Here is a 24,880-nt window from a genome sequence, read left to right as displayed (position 1 = left end):
TTTCCAATCAATGGGGATTTCACACAATGGGATCATGACAGGAGGCAGCAACAGGACCAGTTGCTGGCACACCTGGTTTGTAGTGGTGGATCTCATCACTCTCAGAAGAGTTCCCATGGATATCCGGCCAAGTGATAGTGGAGTCAGCTAAGCAACAGGGCTTTGGAGGGCTTTTTTTCTATTGCAAACAAGTGGGACAGATAGGGGTTCAGCAATGACCTAGAGAAGCTGGAGAACTCCTCTCAAAAGTGAAGAACTCCTCTCAAAAGTGACAATTCAGTGAGCAGAAAGACAGCTGTGTGTAGAAAAAAAGTCTATCCACACAATACTTTTTTTTATATCCACTATCTTTAGTTTGGATGGGCTGCTAGGTTGCCTTTTTTTTTCAGCTAGTCTTCTATTAAAGTAGAACATGGTTCTCTCAATCAACATTGACTGTTTTTAATACTTATGCTGCTAGCATTAGTAAATAGGCAAGTATAATATATTTACTTGCCTTAAAGTAATTGTAAACCTCCAGATATGAAATTTGAAAAAAGCACATAGTCTAGAATAAATACACACTGTATTTATTATATTATGTGTACTTGTTTCTCTCCAAAACTCTAACGAGAGGGAGCTACAGCACAGCCTGTAACTGTTGTCCACAGCTGTGCTTGTTCGCCATACTGTGTGAAGGGAGGAGATGTCTCTTCCTTCCGGTAAGAGCTCAAACCTGTGGGCTATGTGATCCTCGCCCCCTGCTCCTAGAATGATATTCATCAAAAGCCAATATTCCAGAGTAGATTGAAGCCCTCCTGGAGGATCCACCTTGCAATCGCCAATATACTATTCCACTTCAGAATCCTTAGCCAGCCCCACGTTCCTCAGCAGTATAAAGTAAAGGAATGGCCAATATAGTGAAGTACGTACAAGCAATATTTATTTAAATAAGGTAGATGCACTTACATTTAGCAGGAAAAAAACAGGTATTGGATCAAACAAATACTGTGGATATCGGGTGGCGGTTCCACATCTTAATGCGTCTCATCCGGTCCCAGAAATAACATGGCAGTGTGATTGCACTCCTAGGTCCTGACCGGTTTCGACAGTACACAGGCCGTCGTTGTCAAGGGTCATAGGGTACCCTTGCCTATTAAAGAGGCTGCAGTTATTGATAGGGTTTCACTTTTCATGACGGTTGGCGCTGTTTTGAGGTTTCTATGTTCAGCTAAAGTAGTTGTAAACCTCAGACATGAGATATGAACAAAGCATATCCCTCTATAGTGTGTGTACTTGTCTCAATCCAGAGCACTAAGTGTAATTTATGTCTGCTGATTTGTTCCTCTATCAGCATGAATCACTTCTGACAATTTTTCCTGGCACCATGGGAAAAATTATGACAGGGGAGGGATCTCCAGCAGATTGACAGCCTCAGCTCTGTTTCTGTGTGCTGTGTGAATCACCTGAGGATAGCCCTTCACTGGGTATGGGTATATGTAAGGGTTTGCAACCACTCTAAGCTTTGACTAAAAAAAAAAAGTGCATACACAAAGTGTCGCTTCTATACCGGTCATCTTCAGGTTACTGTACATAAAAGGAGACATGAACGATAGTTGCACAGTAACAGGACAGAAGGAAGATGACTGCTGCATAGCTGAGGACCTAATTTTTCACAAATGCCCCATCCTTTGGAACAGATGGATGTCATGGTTCAGAAGTAGAACTTCAAAATCATTCATGAAAGGAAAGTCTATTAATGGAGAATGCGGATTCTCGATATAGGCGGTTCATAAATAACTTTGTAAAACTAATGAGGCCGAGGCTGTGTGTTTTCTAGCATTTAGTAACTGTCCTGTTTTGAGTCTGTCTGTCCCTGTGGGTAAGCTTGTAAGTTTGGTAGAGTGGAACATATGGCAGACATATGGTTGAGATTCTAGTTCTATTTTTATTCATTATATCATGGGGATAAAAACAATAGCCAACACATTTCACAGCCCTCACTGATAACTCTTCATGGATGTTTGCGCAGGTGAGGGTTAGACCAGGACTGGACTTGAGACTCTGTTTCCTGGAGTTATTTACTCTAGCGTGAATTAGGAGCCTGCTCTGGTCACTATTCAAGCAGCTTGTAGGCAAGCTTGAATAAGGGTTGTTACTTTTAGACTGTTCCAATTTGTTGCATTATGCATTTTTTTTTTTAACACTGCACACGCATTATGTATTACACTTGGCCTACCTCACAATCTGGTTGTTGCCTCATGCTGCTTTGGGAACATGCATATCAACATGCTAATTGACAACCCTATGGTATAATTGACACTGAACTGCTTATCAACCGTCACCCGAAGCTCCTGTGTTTTTTTTTTTTTTTATGCTTTTTGTTTCCTTAAAACTGCTCCCACAATACAAGTCAATGTGAATGTAAAAGCTGCTTAAAGCAAGTCAACTACAGATCAAATGCACCTGTCAGTATCTCAAACGTCTTGCAATAGCAGGCTGCGTTTTCCCATTGACACAAACCCAAAGCTCATCAACACCGGCCCTAATAGGACTCCCATTGTGTGATATGTTTGTAACTGTGATTAAAGCAGTGTTCAACCCAAAACCAAAAATGTAAGATCATGCAGCTTACCAATCCTTAGATTTTCTTTTTTAGGCTTTTTTACCTCTCTTTTCACCTGGTGATCTACCCAGTAAAGCCTCGTACACACGATCAGATTATCGGATGAATTTTCATCCGTTTTTTGTTGCATGCTAGTCTCAGTGAAGTGAAGAGGTTACTTTCATATGAAAATTCTCGTACGACAGAATTCAACTTCAGAAGTGATGTAATGTGTTGAAATGTTTTATATGTGTGATTTAGTTTCCGAGCATACGTAGTCCTTGCTCTTACGATTTTTTTCGTAAGAAAACTGTACTAGGTAAGCAAAAATCGGACATTGTGTACTTGTACGATAAGGCTCCTTTCACATGGGCGATACGATCCGCCTGTCAGTTTTTCAGGCGGACCGAGTCGGATGCTCCATGCATCCCTATGGGTCAGTGGGTGTCAGCGGAGACATCTCCGCTGACACCCGCTCCTATCCAATCCTGTCCGTGAAATCCGGACGCATGGAAACCCTATTTTCCATCCATCTGGAGGATCGGATGAGAACAGACAGGCGTTCCGTTCTCATCCCATCTCCCTATAGAAGACAGCAGGAATCTGACAGCTCTGTCTCTACACACAGAGCGGAGACGGAGCTGTCATCCACCTGCTTTGTGGGGATCGGCGGATCGATCCCCCGCTGAGCAAAACGGACTCCGTCGGGTGGTGCGCCCGTGTGAAAGGGGCCTAACAGTTGTGGATATTTTTAACTGATTCATAACAAATGTTTCCATATATGTGTATTATTATCTCTCGCCCACAGGTGGCTTAGTGAGCTTTTGATGTCGTGTATTTAAAGATGGCTGCCGCATATCCAATTGACCATGTGGTTTTGGGGGGGAAGTACAACCATGTGTTGATGACCTCACTCACAAAATGACCTGTGAGTGGTCAAGAGGAATGATTACATCCTGCGGGTGGTCTCTGGTATACAGGACTATAAAAAGAGTCAATAGCATGAAGAATAGTCTGTTTTTTGGAGCTGTGGAAAGACCAAGCATGCAGCCAGGATTTCTTATTGCCCTGTTTCTCCAGCTATCCAGTGTAAGCTGTTGACATTCAACTACCAGAGCTAAGTATTATTTGATATTTTGGGATACTGGGAATAGGAGTGTATGGTAAAGTTGTGGTATTTTGTGTTATTTGTATGGTAACTTTTATGTGCAAGAAGCTTTATGTATGATGTCCAGTAAAGTTTTTGTTTTATGCTTTTTATCAAAACTGCTCTTGGTGTGTGTGTTCATTTTACATTTTGACTAGATATTTCAGTGGCTGTCCAGTATACTTTCATTTAAAATGTTGTTGTTCCCACATTTGATACAACTGGCGTAGTTCGGCAGGATACTGCATGGTCACTAAATATAAAATATTTGGATGAAATATTGTGTTATAGAGGGTGTAGGAGTACTATTCATTGAATTGCTCCAAGACTGAGTCAGCAGTTTAGTGAATAAGCCCTAAGCACAGTCACTTTGAGCCAGGACAATACATAAAGATTGGGATTGTTGTTTTTGCATTTGTGTTCTGCGTGAGAGTAGAGATGCATACTCTGTTTAAAAAAAGCAACAGAGCTGGAGGGAAGGAATCAGCTTCTAAGTATGGGGCGATTCCAACATGGGTCTGTTCTGGATACTGGAAACAAATTGCAGAGGAATTGATTAAATATGCTGCTCCAATCTATCCAGACCTGGGTACTGAACTTGGTACGCAGGTTTTGCATTTAGATTTGAGCGTATACTCTAAAAGGAGCGGAAAGCCGCTGCCACTACTGGGGGGTTAGTTGTGCAGGCCCTGTGCCGCGATGTGCAGAAGAATGAATTGCTTGAGAAAGAGTTGTAGGAATTGAAAGAAATGTTGGTTATGACGAAAGAATATATGCAAAGTAATGCATGTCGAATAGTTGCCTTAGAGGTGAAGTGTAAAATGAGAGCGATGACTGCAGATCCCACATGGATCCACGCTCCAGTCTTCAGATGATGAGTATGTGTCCTATTCTGATGATAGTGATGATCTGGATGAGTGTCAGGCATGTCCAAAAAACACACAACAGAGAAAAAAGAAAATAACTCTTGAGCATGGTGGAGAGAATGGTTAACGGGATAGTGCTCATAATGAACTGAATGAAGTGGTAAAGGGATATACCCAAACTGAGCTCAAGGAACAGCTTGCAGTGGTGACAGTGTTTGAAAGACGCTGCAAGCAAGACAAATAGGAAATGGGGCACTCAAAGTTAAACCCGCAGTGGCTTTGAAGTGTGTTCAAACCCCTGTAGGCAGAGTTTGATGATTTGAATGAGCGGTGTGTAGCCCTCATAAACAAGTCTAATGATGCTCTAACAAAGGACAAAGTCCCTGAGCCTGTAAGCAAAAGGAGGACATGTCGCACTCTTACTTCCCATAAGCGGGAAGTGGAGGATGTGATCAGCTATGGCCAAATTGAGTCAGATACAAGGAAGGCAAGGCCTATGGTTTTTGGGAGACACATGTGGACTGATTTACTTAGGAGGGGGGTGCCTAGACAGGAAATAGATGGGATTCCTACACCAGCATTGCTTAAGAAGTGGAAGCAAGTGGTTGGGAATGGTAGATTAAGGCACATTGTGTTTTTGTTGTCAATGAATGGGGCACATTGCTAAAGAGTGCTATGCTGTAAAAACTGGACAACAGCAGGCCTGTTTTCCCAGGACAGCACGGAGAGACATGCAAGTTTATTTGTTTTGTTGAAAGTCAATGCCTTTCCGTGAAAGTGTTACAAGGCAACAGTGGGCACCTTACGACAGTTTTGCAGTTAAAAATGGGCAGATTGGGAAATGTGAGCAGTGAGCTATGTTTTTTGGCACAGGTGGAAGGAACATATAATCTGCTTTTGTTTCTTACTCTTTTAAGGTACTGAGCATCGAGAGGTGGAGCAGGCAGAGCAGATGACTGAGGCAGACCAGAAGATTAGAAGAGCCTGAGGAAGATGCAAATAATTTCCTGATGGTGGCTGAATTGAAGTGGACTTTCATCTGAGCATTTCCTTATGACCAGGAGGACAAGGAAGGAGGCCATGGGACTTTCCTCATCTGGAGTTTCTTTCCATAGACTGCCAAGGACATTGTTAACCCTTCTCAACGGAATATTGGAGTTTTCCAGGGACTTTGTCTGATTGCCCAGAACATATGGAAGTCAAAGGGAATTTTTTTCTCCCATTTACAATACAGGGGGAATTATTTCACCCTTTCCTGGACAAAGGCTTTAAAAGCTATGATGATTCTATAAAAATCAAGAGGTGGAATGTGTTGCTATGGATATTTGATTATTTTATAGCAAATGTATTTGTTAGATTCTGCGTTAAGAAGCTAGGTTGCCCCCCCCACCCCCCACCATTAATATGCAAATAAACCAGTCCGATTGGTTTAGGAGCTGAACCGAGGAACAAAAAGTATGGGGAGGTGGTGTTTATGACTTTTGAAACCAGCATGTGTTTAGACAAAGGAGAGATGTTTTTGGAACACAAAAGGAACAACATGTCTGCTTTAGACTTGATCTGAGGATTTTGGACAAAGCAGTCCATCTCCATAACAAGAAGTTGAGTAACTGTTTAGGATATTTTTGAGTGAATGGATAAGGGTAGGAAATATGGCGCTGCCAAATAGGTAATGGGTATTAATGCAAATGGACTATAGTATATCAGCAGGGTGGTATATAAATTATATAAATTTTATGCTTTATGCCCACATATAAATTAGTTATAAGTGTGCACCACACCAATACATAATACATTTGAAAAAATATATCCAAAAAATCGCTGGCATAAAATATAATCTAAATAAAATACTGCAGTTATAAATCATAAAGTGCTTAGTGACATAGCCTGGTATAGTATCTCCCAGTAAAGTGATTCAGTGGCATAAGGTGCAAACACGTATAATAGTTACTCTAGTGGCTAGAGGGAGGTGTAATAAACAACCTAACCATAAGAAAAAATATCAATAAATATATAACCACATAAAAAAATATAAATATATGTAAATAGTTGAATCTTGCTATTAAAAAATTGGAGACACAAATAAATATATGCAGTGGTAAATAATATAAAGTGATAAGTGCGGTGGTTTAGTAGGTATAAATAGTGAAAATAAAGTGCAAGGTGGACTATATTAAATAAAGGGTTAATAAAGTAAAAGTAATCTTATGCACAGTGAAAATTAAACAATGCTCAATGCATAAATCCTAGATTAACCACTTAAGCCCCAGAGGATTTGGCTGCTCAAAGACCAGGGCCTATTTTGCGATTCGGCAATGCGTGACCTTAACGGACAGTTGCACGGTCGTGCGACGCTGTACCCAAATTAAATTGACGTCCTTTTTTTCCCACAAACAGGGCTTTCTTTTGGTGGTATTTGAATTTTTATTTTTTGTGCTATAAACAAAAAAAGAGCGTCAATTTTGAAAAAATAACAATATTTTTCACTTTTTTTTTTATATGAAATTCCCCCAAAAAATTTTAAAAAATCAAAATTTTTTAACATTTCAGGCCAATTTGTTTTCTGCTACATATTTTTGGTAAAAAAATCGCAATAAGCGTATTTTGATTAGTTTGCGCAAAAGTTATTGCGTTTACTAACGAAGGGAAAGATTTATGTCATTTTTATTGTTTTTTTTTGTTTGTTTTTTTTTAACTAGTAATGGCGGCGATCTGCAATTTTTTTTTTTTTTTTTTTGCGGGACTCCGACATTGCGGTGGACAGATTGGACCCCTGACTAACATTTTTGCCCCTTAGGGGGGTACCAGTGACATTGCTACAGTAATCAGTGCTATACATATGCACTGTTACTATAAAAATTACACTGGCAGGGAAGGGGTATATAAATTATATAGATATTCTGCTTTATTAGAGATCCAGGGGTTTATTGTGTCCCTAGGGGCGTGCTTCTAACTGTCAAGGGGCGTGGCTTTTGATGTAACCACAGAGACATACGATCCTACATAGCAGGGAGAATGACAGGCGGCTTTGTTTACATTAGCCGTCTGCCTTTCTCCCTCTCCAGCGGGAGATCGTGAGTGGCCTGCGGATATCGGAGCCGCCGGTCACTCGCGCGGGGATGCCTGTGAATGAGCGGGGGTGGGAGCGCGCCCGACCCCTATAGGCTTCTGGGCGAGCGACGTAGTAGTACGTCGCTTTGCCCAGGAGGGGCTGACTGCCGCAGTAAATGTACTTGCGGCGGTCGGCAAGCGGTTAATGTCCATAAGTGGTGGTGCTCAATCTTCATGTGGCAATCCCAAAGATCTTCTTATTAAAAAGGAGGGTGCCTCAGCAGTGTAAGGACGTCTGATGAAACGCGTACAGCGTAGTTGCGTCACTTCCTGATGCAGGACCTTCGTGGAACGCACTGCGTTCCGGAGCTACAACCATTTGGCGTTTGCTTGCACGGTCCCCCGTTTTGGATGTTTTTATATGAGTTATCTCCTATTAAATTGTAAATACCCTACTTTATGAAACCTTTAATAAATTTCCATTACGGGATCACACCATGTGTCCCCCCTTGTTCATTTGCATACATATCACTGCTGGAGTACCTACCAGGAAGCGTACTGAATGCTGAGGAGCAATACACACTCCCCTACCCCCCTAGGTACCGAGACGTACAGACGTTGGAGCAGTACCTAGGACCCACAGGACCAGCCATCTCCACGCTGTGGTATACAGCTTATAAATACCCCTGGGTGGGGTTAGGCACTCTGGTGAGTGCAATCTATTTTATAACCACCCTGGGCACCCTCTTTATAATAAGAAGGTCTTGGGGATTGCCACATGAAGATTGAGCACCACCACTTATGGACATTAATCTAGGATTTATGCACCAAGCATTGTTTAATTTTCACTGTGCATAAGATTACTTGCACTTTATTAACCCTTTATTTAATATAGTCCACCTTGCACTTTATTTTCACTATTTATACCTACTACACCACCGCACTTATCACTTTATATTATTTACCACTGCATATATTTGTGTCTCCAATTTTTGAGTAGCAAGATTCAACCATTTACATATATTTTTATGTGCTTATATATTTATTGATATTTTTTCTTATGGTTAGGTTGTTTATTACACCTCCCTCTAGCCACTAGAGTCATTTTTATACGTGTTTGCACCTTATGCCACTGAATCACTTTACTGGGAGTTACTATACCAGGCTATGTCACTAAGCACTTAATGATTTATCACTGCAGTATTTATTTAGATTATATTTTATGCCAGCGATTTTTTGGATATATTTTTTCAATTGTATTATGCATTGGTGTGGTGCACACTTATATAGCTAATTTATATGTGGGCATAAAGCAGAATATTTATATAATTTATATACCACCCTCATGACATACTAGAGTCCGTTTGCTTTAATACCCATTACCTATTTGGCAGCGCCATATTCCCTACCCTTATCCATTCACACTTTTGATATAGTCTTTGGCTATATTCCAGGGAGGCTGCAGCCTTTTCTCCCCTTCCCCTGTTTCCCTAGCGCTAAAATTTCCTACACATTTGTTTAGGATATTTATTGCATTTACATACATGTCTATTTGAAGATTATTAGCTTGTGCATGTTGTAGGCATATCTTTGTAATTATGAATTGTATGATGTGCGTGATGTACATAGAGAAAAAAATATTGAGGAAAGCTAGGTCCCTACGAGAAGTAGAAATGTGTGAATTGTAATTATTGCTTATGTATGGGATCAACAGGTGGATTGTATCAGTTGTGGATATTTTAACTGATTTATGACAAATGTTCCCATACATGTGTAAAAAAATATCTCTTGCTCACAGGTGGTTTAGTGAGCTTTTGATGTTGTGTATTTAAAGATGGCTGCTGCATATCAAATTGACCATGTGGTTGTGAGGGGAAGTGCAACCATGTGTTGATGACCTCACTCACAAAATGACCTGTGAGTGGTCAAGAGGAATGATTACATCCTGCGGATGGTCTCAGGTATATAGGACTATAAAAAGAGTCCATAGCATGAGGAATAGTCTGTTTTTTGGAGCTCTGGAAAGACCAAGCAAGCATCCAGGACTTCTAAAGCTGGATACACACTATCCAACGTTTGTGGTTAGATTTCCTTCAGATTTACCTTTTCTATGTAGTGCAAGGGCCTGCCAGATTGAATACAAATTGAAAGTGTTTAGGTTTGACCTCATATTATATGGTTTTGGGAAGTCTAAAGGAAAAAGTCTTCAGAAAATCTTATAGTGTGTATGGCCCATTATTGTCCTGTTTGTCCAGCTATCCAGTGTAAGCTGTTGACATTCAACTACCTTCTAAGTATTATTTGATATTTTGGGATATTGGGAATTGGAGTGTATGTTAAAGTCGTGGTATTTTGTGTAATGTTTATGGTAGCTGTTATGTGTAAGAAGCTTTATGTATTTTGATGTCCAGTAAAGTTTTTTTTGTTTTATGCTTTTTATCAAGACTGCTCTTAATGTGTCTGTTCATTTTAAATATTCACTAGATATTTCAGTGGCTGTCCAGTATACCTTAAATTTAAATTTTGTTGTTCTCACATTTGATACACCTGCACATCCAGGTTTTGACATACGAAAATTTGTAATTGGCTGTCGAAAGCACCATACTAATGATCCGAAAATCAGTAGATCGTTTGTCGGACGACATTTTCCTTCTGACTTTCTTATTATGTGTACGGGCATTTACACGTCTCCTGTGTGGGAGTGCCTCCACTCTGGATGAATGAGTACAGGGGGCACAGCAGACAGCATCGTTGCTAATCTGGGTGGAGGGGGATGTTAAATGCTAGCAGATTTAAATACACTAACAAATTAAAGCCAAACTCCAGCTCACACTGCAGTTACACAAGTAGTTACAGCAAACGTTGTTTTTTTTTTTTTTCTTTTGGGATAAAGGTTTTAAATAAAAGCTCATCATTGTAAGCACCCCTGTCAGTGATAAATGGTTTGTCTCAAAGCTCTTAACTGATACATTTGGAGGAGAGCTTGTTCTTTTGAAAAACTTCAGACTTACTGGCTGGAAAAAAAAGAGCCTAAAAAAGAAAATGAATGCAGCCGTCACATTTAAGAATTGGTAAGCTGCAATATAATGTTTTTTTTAGAGTTTATTACTACTTTAACCACTTACCGACCGCCGCACGACTATTTACTGCGGCAGTCAGCCCCTTACAGGCAAAGTGATGTAGGAGTACGTCGCTCGCCCACGAGCCTGTAGGGGGCGAGCGCGCCCCGCTTGTTCCCTGGGGAGCCAGCGCGTGTAACCGGCGGCTCAGATGGCCGCCAGCCACTCGTGATCTCCCGCAGGAGAGGGAGAAAGACAGATGGCTGATATAAACACAGCCGTCTGTCATTCTTACTAAAGTAATCACAGAGGCTATGTGATCCTACAATGTAGGATCGTATGTCTCTGTGATTACATCACAAGCCACGCCCCCCACAGTTAGAATCACGCCCCTAGGGACATACTTAACCCCTTGATCACCAGTAAAGTTAACCCCTTCCCTGCCAGTGTAATTTTTACAGTAACAGTGCATATTTATAGCACTGATTACTGTAGTAATGTCACTGGTACCCCCAAAAGTGTCAAAAATGTCAGTCAGAGGACCGATCTGTCCGCCGCAAAGTCGCAGTCCCGCAAAAAAAATCGCTGCCATTACTAGTTAAAAAAACAAAACAATAAAAATGACATAAATCTTTCCCGTAGTTAGTAAACGCAATAACTTTTGCGCAAACCAATCAAAATACGCTTATTGTGATTTTTTTTTTTTTTTTACCAAAAATATGTAGCGAAAACAAATCGGCCTAAAATGTTAAAAAATTTAGATTTTTACAGAATTTTTAACATATCTGTTATTTTGTCCACCTCCTTTATCTAGGCAGATTTCAGATACAAATATTCTGCTTTAGAGATTCAACATGGAAAGACATTACCATTTTTGTTTCAATTATTCACAAAATAAATCTTAGAGTACAAGGATTGCTGTACATTCTTCTAAAAATGTATGCCATATGTTCTGTATCAGAGTTAATAAATGCTCCTTACACCAGTAAATCTGGCTAAGCACACAACATTCACCAGATAAATCAGCTAGAAGATGTGTATGACTGCTTCTGATGATGGGAAGTGAAGTACAGTTGAAAGTACTTTTTCCAGATGCCATGTAGCAGAAGTAATCAGACTGTGAGACACTTTATTTTCTTGGATATATTTGCCAGCAGTTCTGAATGAAAGACAAGAGAGTGGCCCGGCCCACCCTAAATCCCACCTTAATCCTAAATATAATACTTTAAAACTGAACATACTTCGGTAATTCCTGCTACTGGACACTTTCCTGTTTCTTTTGGTCCTTGATCAAGATTGAACAAGACCTTGTGAACCTGCTTAGGATGACCATAGAAGGATCCGTTTTTTTTCATTCATCCAGCGGTTTGAACTAAATATACTTTTGAGTTGGATGGGGAAATTCTCTTGCTGTGCCATATTCTGACAGTGGGGAAACTTCCCCACTATGAGAATACACTGATCTTCACTGCAGACAATAGCCTGCAGCACTGATTAAGCAGGCATTTTGCAACAGGTTGGTTGAAGAGAAGTAATTTAGTAGATTGACTTCTATTCAACCTCAGGGGCTCTACATGCATCTGAATTCAGCCAATCCCTGCTGAACCAGCCAAATCTAGATCGCAGTATAGCCAGCTTTAACGTGATTGGACCATGCAAGGGACTACATCAATGATCACATGAGAACTGCATGATTTCTTAATGATCCAGCCCTCCTACAACCACATCTTCCATTCCAGCCATTTCATATTATACCGCTGAGACTCCAATTTTTAAGCCAGGAATAAAGAGCCCAGTAACTGGCAGAAAATAAATCTACTTACGGAAAACGTACCTGTTTTCAGCCTGTTCTGGTGCAGTCATGTGATCCAGCTCCCCTGTGTCAATCAGCAGCTGCTGCTGGGGTGAAGAGGGAGTGCCAACAGTGGACAGGCTATGGAAGCCTATAATGGCACTTTTCCACTGCAAGTACCGCTCGACTCTACTCGGCCCTGCTTGGCCCGGTTTGCTTTTCCACTGCTGGTACCGCATGGTATGGTGTTGGAACGGTTCGGTACGGTATGGTTTGCTTTTCCACTAAAGTAGTACTAAAGTTCAGTGGGGTGGATAACAACGGGGTGGGTGGGATTCTCTGACCAATCAGTGGCTAGTAGTGACTGCATGCAAAGGCTTGTGGGATATGGTACCGGTATGGTACCTCTTGGAACCATAATTGAGGTGGTACTGTTTTTGAGAGCCGTACTGTTTGGTTCCATGCAGTGGAAAAGCGCCGCCGTACCGTACCGAACCGTTCCTACACCGTACCATGTGGTACCAGCAGTGGAAAAGCACAAAAGCGAGCCGAACCGTTCGGTTCCATGCAGTGGAAAAGCGCCATAAGTGACATCACATTTCCCAGGCATTCCTAGCCGTTATCAAGCAATCTCTCCTATCCCCAACAGCTGCCACTGGCTGTCACAGAGGATTAAGTTACCAGAGCGGACTGAAAGTAGGCAAGTATTTACATCTTACACGGGTTATTCAGCATAGGTTTTAGAAGGAGGGAGGGAACATGGGACTAGGTTTAGCCTGGAATTCTACCTTTAAAGTATATGCAGACCTTAAAATAAAAGTAATAAAATGTAATATATTGAACTTTACAGTCCTCGTGTGTTGTGGCTATATTATCTTTTCTTCAGGTCTACAGAAAAGTGCTGGTTTGTCCTGCCAGAAATGCAGTGTCCTCTTCCTGTTCACTGAAGTATCAAACAATGTTAAAAGCTTTCCCAGCTAGCTTCTGTGAAGTACAAAACACCAAACCCCCCCCCCCCCACCCTCATGTAATTGAGGTAAGGAGGAGATGTTTGTGGTCCAAATCGAAAGAGCAGCCTAAGGTGACAACACTGCTTCTCCATAGATACAGTGCAATAAGTGAGTGTTCTCACAGGAATTGTGTTACTGGCAGGATCACCAAGAAAAATATTGGAATAATCTTAAAAGCAGGAAATTAATCCAGCCTAACTACCAACTAAGGACTGATAAGCTGCAATATATTACATTTTTGTTTTTGGCTTTACATATGCTTTAAGAGAAACCATTTTAGGCACATATCCTATAAAGTTTTAGAAGACTTCTGAACTTTCACAAAAACTCCAGGACTGTTGGCAAGGAAAGAGAAAAATGTTGGCTTACCATGGGCTTATTTCCCCTAAATGTATTCTGTGTTTTTCATGATTCATAGCTTGCGCCAGGCAGGGGCGTAACTACAGGGGTTTCAGGGGTTGCAATTGCAACCGGGCCCCATGCTCCAGGGGACCTGTGCAGCTCCCCTGTACACCTGGATAGGAGTGGCAGCATGTAGAGAAATCACTCTCCTTCTTTTTCCTCCTGTAGCTGCAGGAGGAAAATGGAGGAGATTAGTTCTTCTGTATGCTGCCCCCGCCACTCCTCCTATCCAGTTCACTTGTGTTCTGCTGTCTCTGGGCCCCTGTGTGCAACCCTCCCCCCCCCCCCCCCCAGACTGTGCTCCTTTCCCTCTCCTGCTGGCTGCTGCAGGGGATGTGTCACAATAGATAACCAAGAAGGGGTCGGTAAATATGTAATTTACCAGCTCATTCCTTTTCTGAATGGACAGAGTCATAGTCAGTGACATTGTAAAAAAATAAAATAAAATGATAAAAAAGTAATAGAATTAAAATATCAAAAAATAAAAACTACTGACACCAGTGGGTGAGCTTCCAGGATCACAAAGGTCACACTTGCGACCGGGCCCTGGCTTTCCACCTCCGTTGAGAGGCGCCCAAGATGGCAGGAAGGGGGCCCACTGCAGAACTTGTGAAAAGGTCCCACTGCGGGACCGCAATAAAGGGCCCCCGAAACGAGAGTAAAGGGCCCCAGGATCAGTGGGAAGAGCCCCAGACTTGAAGGGAAGGGGACCGGGCCAAGGATCCAGGGGGCCCTTCATGGATTCTTGCACTGGGGCCCTGAAGGTTCTAGTTACGCCTCTGGCGCCAGGTCCTCTTTCAGTTCATACACACAGCTTAGCACAGTTTATAAAGATATTTTCAATAAGCCCCGGTTCACTTGCCGACCAGCAACATACCCATACGTTGCTGGGTTTCAAGTGGTTATACCGTTTTTTTGTTTTTTTTTTAAGAGCTAGTGGTCAACTCTCTTGTAAAATAAATCTTAGAGGCTAACTAGCCACTGGATTGATTTTAAAAGCAGTGGAAGGGAACGCCCTCACCCCATCCTCCTGTTGCCTTCTGTGGCTTTCTTATAGATGCGAGATCTCTCCATAAAGTATAGCTGTCACATGGCTATTGCTTTCACAAGGATGTTTACATTCTTTGTGACAGCAAAAAAAGTGATTAAAAAAAAAATTAAAGTGCCCCGTGCTCGTAAGCAAAGGCGAACGCATGTGTCAGTCCTGCGTGCACGCATACATCGATTGGCCCACACATGCGAGGAATGTCAGCTCATTAACTTGTATAGGAATGCTTCTGAATTGCACATGTCATCTATTTCAAACAAGATTTTACCAGTTTTTTTTCTATTTTCCTCCCTCCTCTCCTGTGTTATAGCTGGTTGTTAAGGAGATGGTAGGCAAGCCGGCCGCTGCATCTTTAACAACCGATGACTCATCAGCTGTCAGCGGGATTCCCCGCTGACAGCTCAATGTAAACAAAAGAGTTGCTGGCAATTAAAATTGAGAAAAAAAACAGCATTTTAAGGAGAACCCTACACCATTAAAAAAAAAAATCAACTGGGGTCCCCTCCCCCCATCCATACCAGATCCTCATCTGAGCATGCAGGCCGGGAAAGGTGGGCCCTATTGAGGGCATGTTCAGGGGGACGTTCACTCATCCTCCCCCTTTCCTTTTCTGCCAGGCTGTATGCATTTTGGGGGGACCTCCATGTCCTTTTTTTTTTTTTTTTGGCCTGGTATGGTTCAGAAGGTGGGGACGGGGGATACGGGGGGCGTGGCACTTGCTTGTCCCCTCCCTTTCCTGACCTGCCGGGCTGTATGCTCGGATAAGGGTCTGTTATGGATTTGGAGGGACCCCACACCATTCTTTTTTAAATTTTGGCATGAGATTCTCCTTATGGATTTGAGGGGACCCCTATGAAGTTTTGTTCTCAAGTTTTATTGCTGGCAGTTCTTTTGTTTACATTCAGCTGTCAGCCCCCACTGACAGCCTATGAATCATAGGTTGTTAAGCATGCGGTGCCTGATTTGCCAGCCTGCTCCTTAGGAACCAGCTTTTTTTAAGGATGCTGGCAGTTGCCCGCTCCTAAAAGTCATGTATATGTCTTGGCAATTCTCATCAGAACCATATCTGAACAGCTACTTTAGAAATTTGCACTAAAAACAGACTTGAAAATCACACCGCACATGTGTGAAACCGGTCTAAAAGTCTGTAACGTATGCAAGAATATGCATTCACTAGCAGGGTAGGTTGAGGTAATAACTTGCTTCACTGACTTTATTTACCAATAAACTGGCAAGGATACTAAGGCTCGGTTCACACTGGGACTGCTTCAAAGTCACCCGACTCTGAAGCCGCCCTGTACAGCTCCACTTCAGCGTGGCTTGCAAATTATTTATTTAATAGAAGTCAATGCAATCCTCTCCGAAATCGCCCCCAAGTAGTGCAGGAACCTTTTTTCTAAGTTGGAGCGACTGGAGTCGCTCAGATTAGAACGGTTCCATTGCACTGAATATAGCACAACTTGTCAGGGGACTAACCGCCCCAGTGTGAACCGAGCCCAATACAAATATTTTGAAAATGCGTACAATGAATAATATGGGTATTCTAGAAAATGTAATCAGTTTTTATGTAGTTGGAAAATTGGTCAGTATGTATTGTTACAAGAAACAACATTCTTTTACCATTTTTGTTTAGATATACTATGGGAGGATTTATTAACACTGGATTGTGCAAAATCTGATGCAGCTCTGTATAGAAACCAATCAACTTCCATGTTTTTATTATGAAAGCTTAACCGCTTGCCGACTGCGCACAGTATATTTACTGCGGCAGTCGGCCCCGGCCAGGCAGAGTGACGTAGGTCTACGTCGCTCGCCTGTCACTCCTTCCAGAGCCAATAGCGGGCGGGCGCGCGCCCGCTGAGGCGCGCGCCCGCCTCGGCTCGTTCACGGAGGAGTGCGGGAGTGTGACTGGCGGACCCGATGTCCGCCGGTCACACTACGATCGCCGCTACAGCGGGAGAAAGACAGAGCGGCTTGTGTAAACAAGCCACCTGTCAGTTCTCCCTGTGTAAAAGTGAAGATCAAACAGTTCTACTATGTAGAACTGTTGATCTTTGTTTTTACACTAGTAGACCTGTCCCTACACAGTTAGAATCACGCCCCTAGGACACACTTAACCCCTCCCTGTCCAATACTGTTAACCCCTTCCCTGCCAGTGTCATTTTTGCAGTAACAGTGCATATATATAGCACTGATTACTGCAGTAATGTCACTGGTACCCCCAAAAGTGTCAAAAATGTCAGTCAAGGGTCCGATCTGTCCGCCGCAATGTCGCAGTACCGCAAAAAAAATCGCAGATCGCCGCCATTACTCGTTAAAAAAAAAAACACCAAAAATGACAAAAATCTTTCCCTTTGTTAGTAAATGCGATAACTTTTGCGCAAACCAATCAAAATACGCTTTTTGCGATTTTTTTTTACCAAACATAGGTAGCGTAAAACAAATTGGCCGAAATTTTTAAAAAATTTTGATTTTTACATTTTTTTTTGGGGGAATTTCATATAAAAAAAAGTGAAAAATATTGTTGTTTTTGCAAAAATTACGCTCTTTTTTTGTTTATAGCGCGTGATCAAAAAATCGCACAGGTGATCAAATACCACCAAAAGAAAGCTCTGTTTGTGGGAAAAAAAGGACGTGAAATTCGTTTAGGTACAGCGTCGCACGACCGCGCAATTGTCCGTTAAAGTCACGCAGTAAAAAATCGCAAAATAACCCCTGGTCTTTAAGCAGGAAAATCCTCCGGTGGTAAAGTGGTTAATTAAACAAGTTGACATTAGAAGTTAATTCGTTACTTATTCACAGCTGCACCAGATTCCAGTTTTAGTAAATCTCCCCCTATGCTTCTGCCTCCCATTCGTTCACCAAACCATTACGCATACTATGTAGGTTTCCTTGTTAGCTGTAATTTTGGGAGGAATTATTGTCTAGTTTAGCCTTTTGAATTTTTTGGTTCTAGAATTTTCTATGCTTCGAAATTTGTAAAATGACTTGTCTTATATTATAGAATGTTTTGATCTAGGAAATGCTGTCATGAGATATGTATGACAGTTTACAAAAAGATAGAGGGGGGGGGGGGGGTCGAGGAAAGGAAAGGAAAGGAAAGGGAAAAAAAAAAAAGCTTAAGGGTCCTTTCACACGGACAATCTGATCAGATCCACCTGTCAGTTTTTCAGGCGGACCTGATCGGATGCTCCATGCATCCCTAAGGGGCAGCTGATGTCAGCGGAGACATATCCACTGACACCCGCTGCTATCCGCTTCCGATCCTGTCCATGAAATTCGGACGGATGGAAACCCTATTTTCCATCCGTCCATCAGATCAGATGGGATTGGATGAGAACGGACAGGCGGTCCGTTCTGATCCGATTCCCCATAGAGAGCAGCGGGGATCTGACAGCTCCGTTTCCATACACAGAGTGGAGACAGAGCTGTCATCTGCCTGCTCAGCGGGGATCGGCTTATTTTCAAACCCTATTTTAAAAACGAAAAAATAATGCCACTAGTAATGGTTATTTTCTGAATTATACCAGAAATATGGCAGCATATTTATATTATTATTATATTGCTATGAACAGAACTGTTTTTTTTTTCAGTTGTTTCTGTATACTGAAAGACAGACAGTTTAAGGGCTATTTTAGAATTTCTTAATGGGATGCATGATCAGGAATACAGCTAGAATGTGTTTTTAAAGCCTGTACATTTTGAGACGAAAGGCCCATTCATACCTCAATGTGTGTTGTCTCACCCCATTAATTTCCAATGGGTGCCCAATGATCTTTGCTTTCTCTAGACATTCCTTAAATGTTTTAAAAGTCCTTTTCTTAGTTGTTGTTTTAATGATAGGTGTGATGTCAAGTCTATGTTTGTCTGGGGCAGTATAATCAGGCACCTATTTCACTGATCTGCTACATGGCTATTTAAGGGTTACTCATACAGATGTTACTGAGGTTATGATTAAGCAAATTTCTTAGTGAAACGCGTCAACCTTACTTTTTTTTTTTGTCCCATGTTTCGTGTCTTTTTGATGTCCTGATGGACTTTATTAAATAAAGCTACATTTTCTCTGAAGATTGGAATGTGGTCACCTCCTTGTACACTGCCTGTTGTATGCCGAGTGCGGATTGGACCAGGACCTGCACTTCAGAGAGGAGATTGCATCACTTGGAGCAGATATAAAGAAAAAAAGGGGGAGGCAGTGGCGCTGCCTATATGTATCTATTTAGTTGTTATTGTGCCCAAATGGACAAAAATTATGAACATTTATATTACTGAACATATAAATTGCTTGATGGATTAGGGATGGCCTCAAAGGAAAATGCTTGGTGCTTAAATAGAATGTCTAATAAATACACATATGGAAATGTGGGATAACCAAATCAAAAATATGTGGCTGGATATGGCACAAAACTATAAAATCTAGTGTAAATAAATATTTAAAAAGCAATATATAGGTGTTTCACCATTGCAGATGTATTAAAAATCGTGTGTAATACCTCCTTTGTGAATTTAAACTTTATGGTTCGGTCTCCCATCTGAAAATTAATTACAATAAATCAGAAGCCATGGGAGTGTCTCTCTCCACTCAACTGCAAGATTCCCTCTGCCATAACTTTCCCTTTAAATGGGCGTCGGTGGCCTTGAGGTATCTGGGGACGCTACTGCCGCCGAACCCCTCTGATGTATATCGCCTAAACTTCCCGCCTCTCCTGGCCTCGACTCGAGCTTTGCTGGATAAGTGGTCGACGGGTCTCCATTCATGGTTTGGCCGCTGCAACATACTCAAGATGTCCATACTCCCGAAGTTTCTCTTTCTATTTCAGACCCTTCCAGTGTCTATCCCTGCTCTCTTTTTTCGTCAAGTGGACGCTACCTTTACCAGGTTTATATGGGCTGGGCGTCGGCCCAGACTGCGTAGAAACCTGCTCACGTTACCTAAAACCTACGGTGGAGTGGCAGTCCAAGGCGTTAAGCGCTACTATCAGGCCACTCACTTAAATCAACTAGTGGACTGGTGTAGACACTCAAGACTGAAGCTGTGGACAACATTGGAAATGTCCCTATATCCACTTCACCTCCCAGGAGCCCCGTGGTGTACCGTGTCGGTGCCAGAGGTGGTTAGACGTCACCCCCTTATCGGGCCGACGCTTAGGATTTGTTCTTCAATTCTGGGTACCACGAGAAACTCTGTGCCGCGTTCACCATTGTTTCCAATATTGGGGAACCCGGCATTTCCGGTGGGCTGTGCCGGGGGCAGGTTTCGGGACATCCTCCTGGGGGGCCGTTTTCGAGCATCCCATTTTGGAGCGACTGCTGACTGGCCTTCTCTTCTACAGTTGACTGCGATGAGTGGCCCATTTTCATTGTCGCGATGGCAGGCTCTGCAGCTGGGTCACTTCTTCAGGGAACTGGGACCCCGCTCACTTTTTGAGAGGCCGCTGTAACCCCTCGAGATTCTTCTCTCAGGCCACACTCCATTGCCGCACGCCCTATCACAGATTTACTTACTACTTTCGGAACCTCCACAGGATTTTGTACTACCGGGGATCTTGAAATGGGAAGGTGAGCTACAAAGGACCTTCAATGTGACTCAACGCAGAAACATTATTCGATTCTCCCTACGCTCCTCGATTTGCACCCGTCTCAAGGAAACTAACTATAAGTTGCTAACGCACTGGTACTACGTACCGGTGCGCATTGCTAGATTCTTTCCTGGGACATCTGATAGATGTTGGCGGTGTCTGAGAGACCCAGGCAACTATGCTCCATGTGTTTTGGAGTTGCCCGAACCTACGGGACTTCTGGCAAGAAGTGAGGAGAATCTCTCAGAAAATTACAGACTATGCTCTCCCGGACGACCCCGCATTCTTTCTCTTACACAATACAACTATCCCCTCTGCTCGATACAAGAAATCTATCCTACGCCACCTCTTAAATGCGGCCAAAATCTGTATCGGCCTTTGCTGGAAATCTAACACCCCTCCTTCGATCCCACTCTGGCTATCCAGGGTTAAACTTATCAATGACTTTAAGGACATGGTTCTGACTTCGCAGGGCAGGAGGGAACAATATACTAAGACATGGAGCTGCTGGAACATGTTTGTTTTCTAGGATGAAGGCCGTGCATTGCACAGTATTACTTGACATGACCAGGTTCCGGGGCTGGGTGCCCGCGCGGGGTCCATCCCATCCCACCCCTTCCTGTCTTTTCGCTCCCCTCCCCAGATCCTCTCTGTGACCTTCTTTTCCTAGAGGCGGTCCTGATCTATCACTTTTCTTCCCCTCCGTTCTCTACCCTCCCTTCTTTTCCTTCTGACACTCCGCTTTTCCCCCTCCCCCCTCCCCTTCATATCCCTGTAACTTTATCCTCTTTCCCGCTTTGGGAAGTCCTATATTTTGCACAGTTTATTATTATGCTTGCTTCATTGGTGAACAATGTTCCTTCTGAGTATCACCCTCACACTGTAGTGTATTTACACATTATCTTTCCCATGCTGCCGGCTATGTGAATTTTACAAAACATAGTTATAAGTTATGGCCTGTTGGAAGTGTTATTTGATTACGGACTCATGTTGATATTGCACACTACTCTTATCGCAATTACCGTGTTGAATGCATCTCTTGTTTTTTCCCCTACTTTATCTCTTTCATGTATAAGAAAGGTATGTTTCTGTTGATACATATTTTTTTAAGTTCTAATGAGTGTGACATTTATTTGTATTATGCTTGACTTAATAAAGACAGAATTTGAAAAAAAGAAAAATCGTGTGTAATAAATGTCATATATACAGTACTGCAATTGAAAGAAGCGGATCCAAGAATATTATACGCAAAATGCAAAAATTCATAAAAACCTTAATTAAATATAAAGTGCAAAAAGTGACATAAGGTGCAAATAAAAAATTGAGGTAGTAGTGCAGGTATCACATATACCCAAAAAATTATTAGAGTGACCCGGAATGTGATTCCATGTGAATCAAAATAAATTGACCAAAGCAAACTAAAGTGCTGGAGTTCTAATGGACCATGTGCTGCATATATACACTGAAAACAGTAAATAAATATAACCACAATGAGGTATTGTGAATGGCTCACACAGCCATAGTATAGATACTAAGTGCAAAAGAAATGAGTGGTGGTGTATGTTACTAATTAAATAAAGTGACTAGTGCTGTGATATGTGTTCACCCAGAAGGAACAGTCCAATTTGTAAAAATCACATAAAGAGGTGGCTCCAGATAAATATACAAAGTGGCTGGTGCAAAGAAAAATGCGATTGCAATAGTCGCACAAGGGAAACAGGCAAATTGTCCAAAAAATCGCATGAAACGATGATTCCCAATATTGAAGCTAAGATCAGTCCAAAAAGGTGTACATCTGGTGACAAAAAGTGCTATGGACTGCTTCATGGGATTCCAAGTGAAGTTGGTGCGACGGGACAGGGTGCTCCCCTAACTCCCAGGACCGCACTTACCGGAAATAATCACCCCTACAGGGGTAACAAGCCTGGAAATTTTTTAGCTGGACATGGTATTCATGGACTCTGGTGTCTGGGTTCCTATATGGTTTCTTTCTATCACTTGGAGCAGGTTTGTATTATAGCTTAATGATCTTTCACACTGCAAAAAACCTGCCTGACCTATTTTTGAACAAGAGAAATATCCCAATCACCCTACACCATGCAAACCTGTCCATCACACGGGTAATAGCAGCCTCAGCCCAGCTCTGTCTAGGCCATGCTCTGACACGTTTTGTCCCATCCCCAGGGCTTAGTCATGGAGGTACTTCCATGATTAAGGCCCGTTGGATGGGGTGAAATGCAGATGTAACGGAAAGGGCTTGCACGGTGTGTGGTGATCGGGATATTTATCTTGCTCATAGTCTGCATAGAGTTAGGACAGGCTCTTTATCCAGCCTGCACCCACAGCGGAATCCATGGGATAGAGCTATAGAACCCAGGGTGGAGATCCACAGCATTATACATGACCTATTTTTGAATCCACACTCTGCAACACAGTTGATGTATATTCACTTTTTGGTAAATTAAAAGGTAATTTTGTTCTCAGCTGGGGGCTCATTGAAATGAACTGGGCTACCTCTAAAGTAAAGGTCATGTTCAGTGTGTGTTACCAACATGCGTGCATATATGTGGAGTCAGCCTAAAATGTGTTACTCTAACCATCTAAAAAAGTTGGGAAGTATATAACTGGCGATTTGAAGCATATGGATCCTTAACAGTACTGAAATCATTGAGTCTACTACATAGGGCAACACAACTGTTCTTCTATTGGCTCTTATCCCTATTTTTGGGAAAGTAAAATTCACTTATCTCTTTACTTTGCATTGCTGATTATAACTTTTTACCATTTATCTTATATTAAACGTTTCATGCACTGCTCTTTTTTTCACCTTGTCATAGAACGATGGTTTTGCTGCGGCTTCACAAAGCAAATTTGCTGAAAATGTTTAATTGATTTGATTTATTAAGAGATTCCCTAGAACTTATTAATCTTGCAGTGACTTTGCAAAGTCATCTAAACAGCAATATCTGTGTTTTGCAGGTCGCTCCATACTAAAGTAAGTTTTAATATGTTTTTTCCTCTAGGAGAGAATGTGGACTGTAAATTGGGATCGTCTAGGAAACAGACAGAAAGGGAACACTGTGGACATTATGAGATAATAGTCCCTTATCTTTTGAGTGGAGAACAGTGGAAGGCAATAGGTACCATCTTTCCAAAGGTTAGTTCACTTTTTTTAATGTTCCTTTGAGATGCTTTTAGCTGAACAATATGGAACGAAAAGAAAACATTGCAGACGCGAGAAAATACACTATATTTGTGCTAACAATGTAAAGGATGGAAACCATTCAGACTGTTTTCTAAACCTGATGCCTAACATATAATTCAATCTGAGATGCTTTTAAACTGCTGTAAATGATGTCTGCAGGTCTATATTGTTAAAATGATTCCTATCGGTCTAATTTAGGCTCATTACCCCACAATGATCTATGCATGCAACAAAATGGCTTTTTGTACAGCCATATATTTTCAACAGATTTTTTTATATACTTCTATAGTTTATATCAGAGGGGCCATTTTATAACTGTTTTTGAGGTTTTTTAAAATGTTAGTTGAATCTTTTCAACACAGCTTTAATGTTATCTCTGTACATTGATATGTCTGCTGCTTCTGCTTTGGAGACAGAACCACAGAGTTTCGCTTTTAAACACACAGTGCAGGGTTTTCATAAAGTTAGCCTCTTAGCGCCAGTGCCTCCAGGCCCTTTAAAAGGGTTTATGAGGTCGGGAGTTGGGGGCATGGCTTAAGATAACGTGACGCTGGGATTAGATGTCATAGCAGTTATGTGTTCCAAAAACTCCCAATCGCAACAAGCTTTTGTTTAGTCGACGGTAAATGTGCTGGAAGAGCACGGTGCACGCTCTCAGCACAGGTGTATAGGCAGCAATTTATGCAAATATGTGGCCTGTCGGTGATGAGGACCAGGCGCTGAGAGGCCGCATATTTGCGTATTGCCGGCTCCAAGAGGTTAAAGTGGGCCTAGCATCAAATAGATTTTTTTTTTCAACTACTTGCCTTCCATGGTTGTCCTCAGGTTTCAGTAGATATACCGGAATGATGCCTGCACCTACAGGAATCATCCTGGTAAGGATCTTTCCAGCCTGCATTTCCCTTTCTATCAGAAGTGATTTGAGTGGCTAATATTCAGGAGGACTTGTAAAGGTACTAAAAGGTCCACTTTAGGAGAGCTATGCCAATACAGGGCACTTTTTTGTAACATTTTTCCTTATGCTTAAAACAAAAAATTTAATTTTCAAGCAAGTTAGGAGAAAAGCTAAAAAATGGGGGGACATTTCGTTTTAGGCCAAAATGACAGACTATCTTGCTAGCCTACCCTTCTCTCACA

General features: G+C 41.9%; 1 protein-coding gene across 1 annotated transcript in view; it reads left to right on the top strand.

Annotated features, from left to right (window-relative positions):
• The window catches only part of ADAM12 (ADAM metallopeptidase domain 12), a 1,097,024-nt gene that overhangs the window by 139,279 nt on the left and 932,865 nt on the right, over positions 1 to 24,880 (top strand). Inside the window, exon 2 of the mRNA XM_082269366.1 lies at positions 23,562 to 23,695. Within this exon, the coding sequence (XP_082125492.1) occupies positions 23,562 to 23,695 (134 nt within the window). The remainder of the gene's footprint in view (positions 1 to 23,561; positions 23,696 to 24,880) is intronic.

This window comes from Pelophylax lessonae (genome assembly GCF_965119305.1).
Source record: "Pelophylax lessonae genome assembly, chromosome: 9".
Classification (NCBI taxonomy): domain Eukaryota; kingdom Metazoa; phylum Chordata; class Amphibia; order Anura; family Ranidae; genus Pelophylax; species Pelophylax lessonae.
The sequence above is the reverse complement of the archived record's forward strand: the minus strand, read 5'-3'. Positions and strand labels throughout refer to the sequence as shown.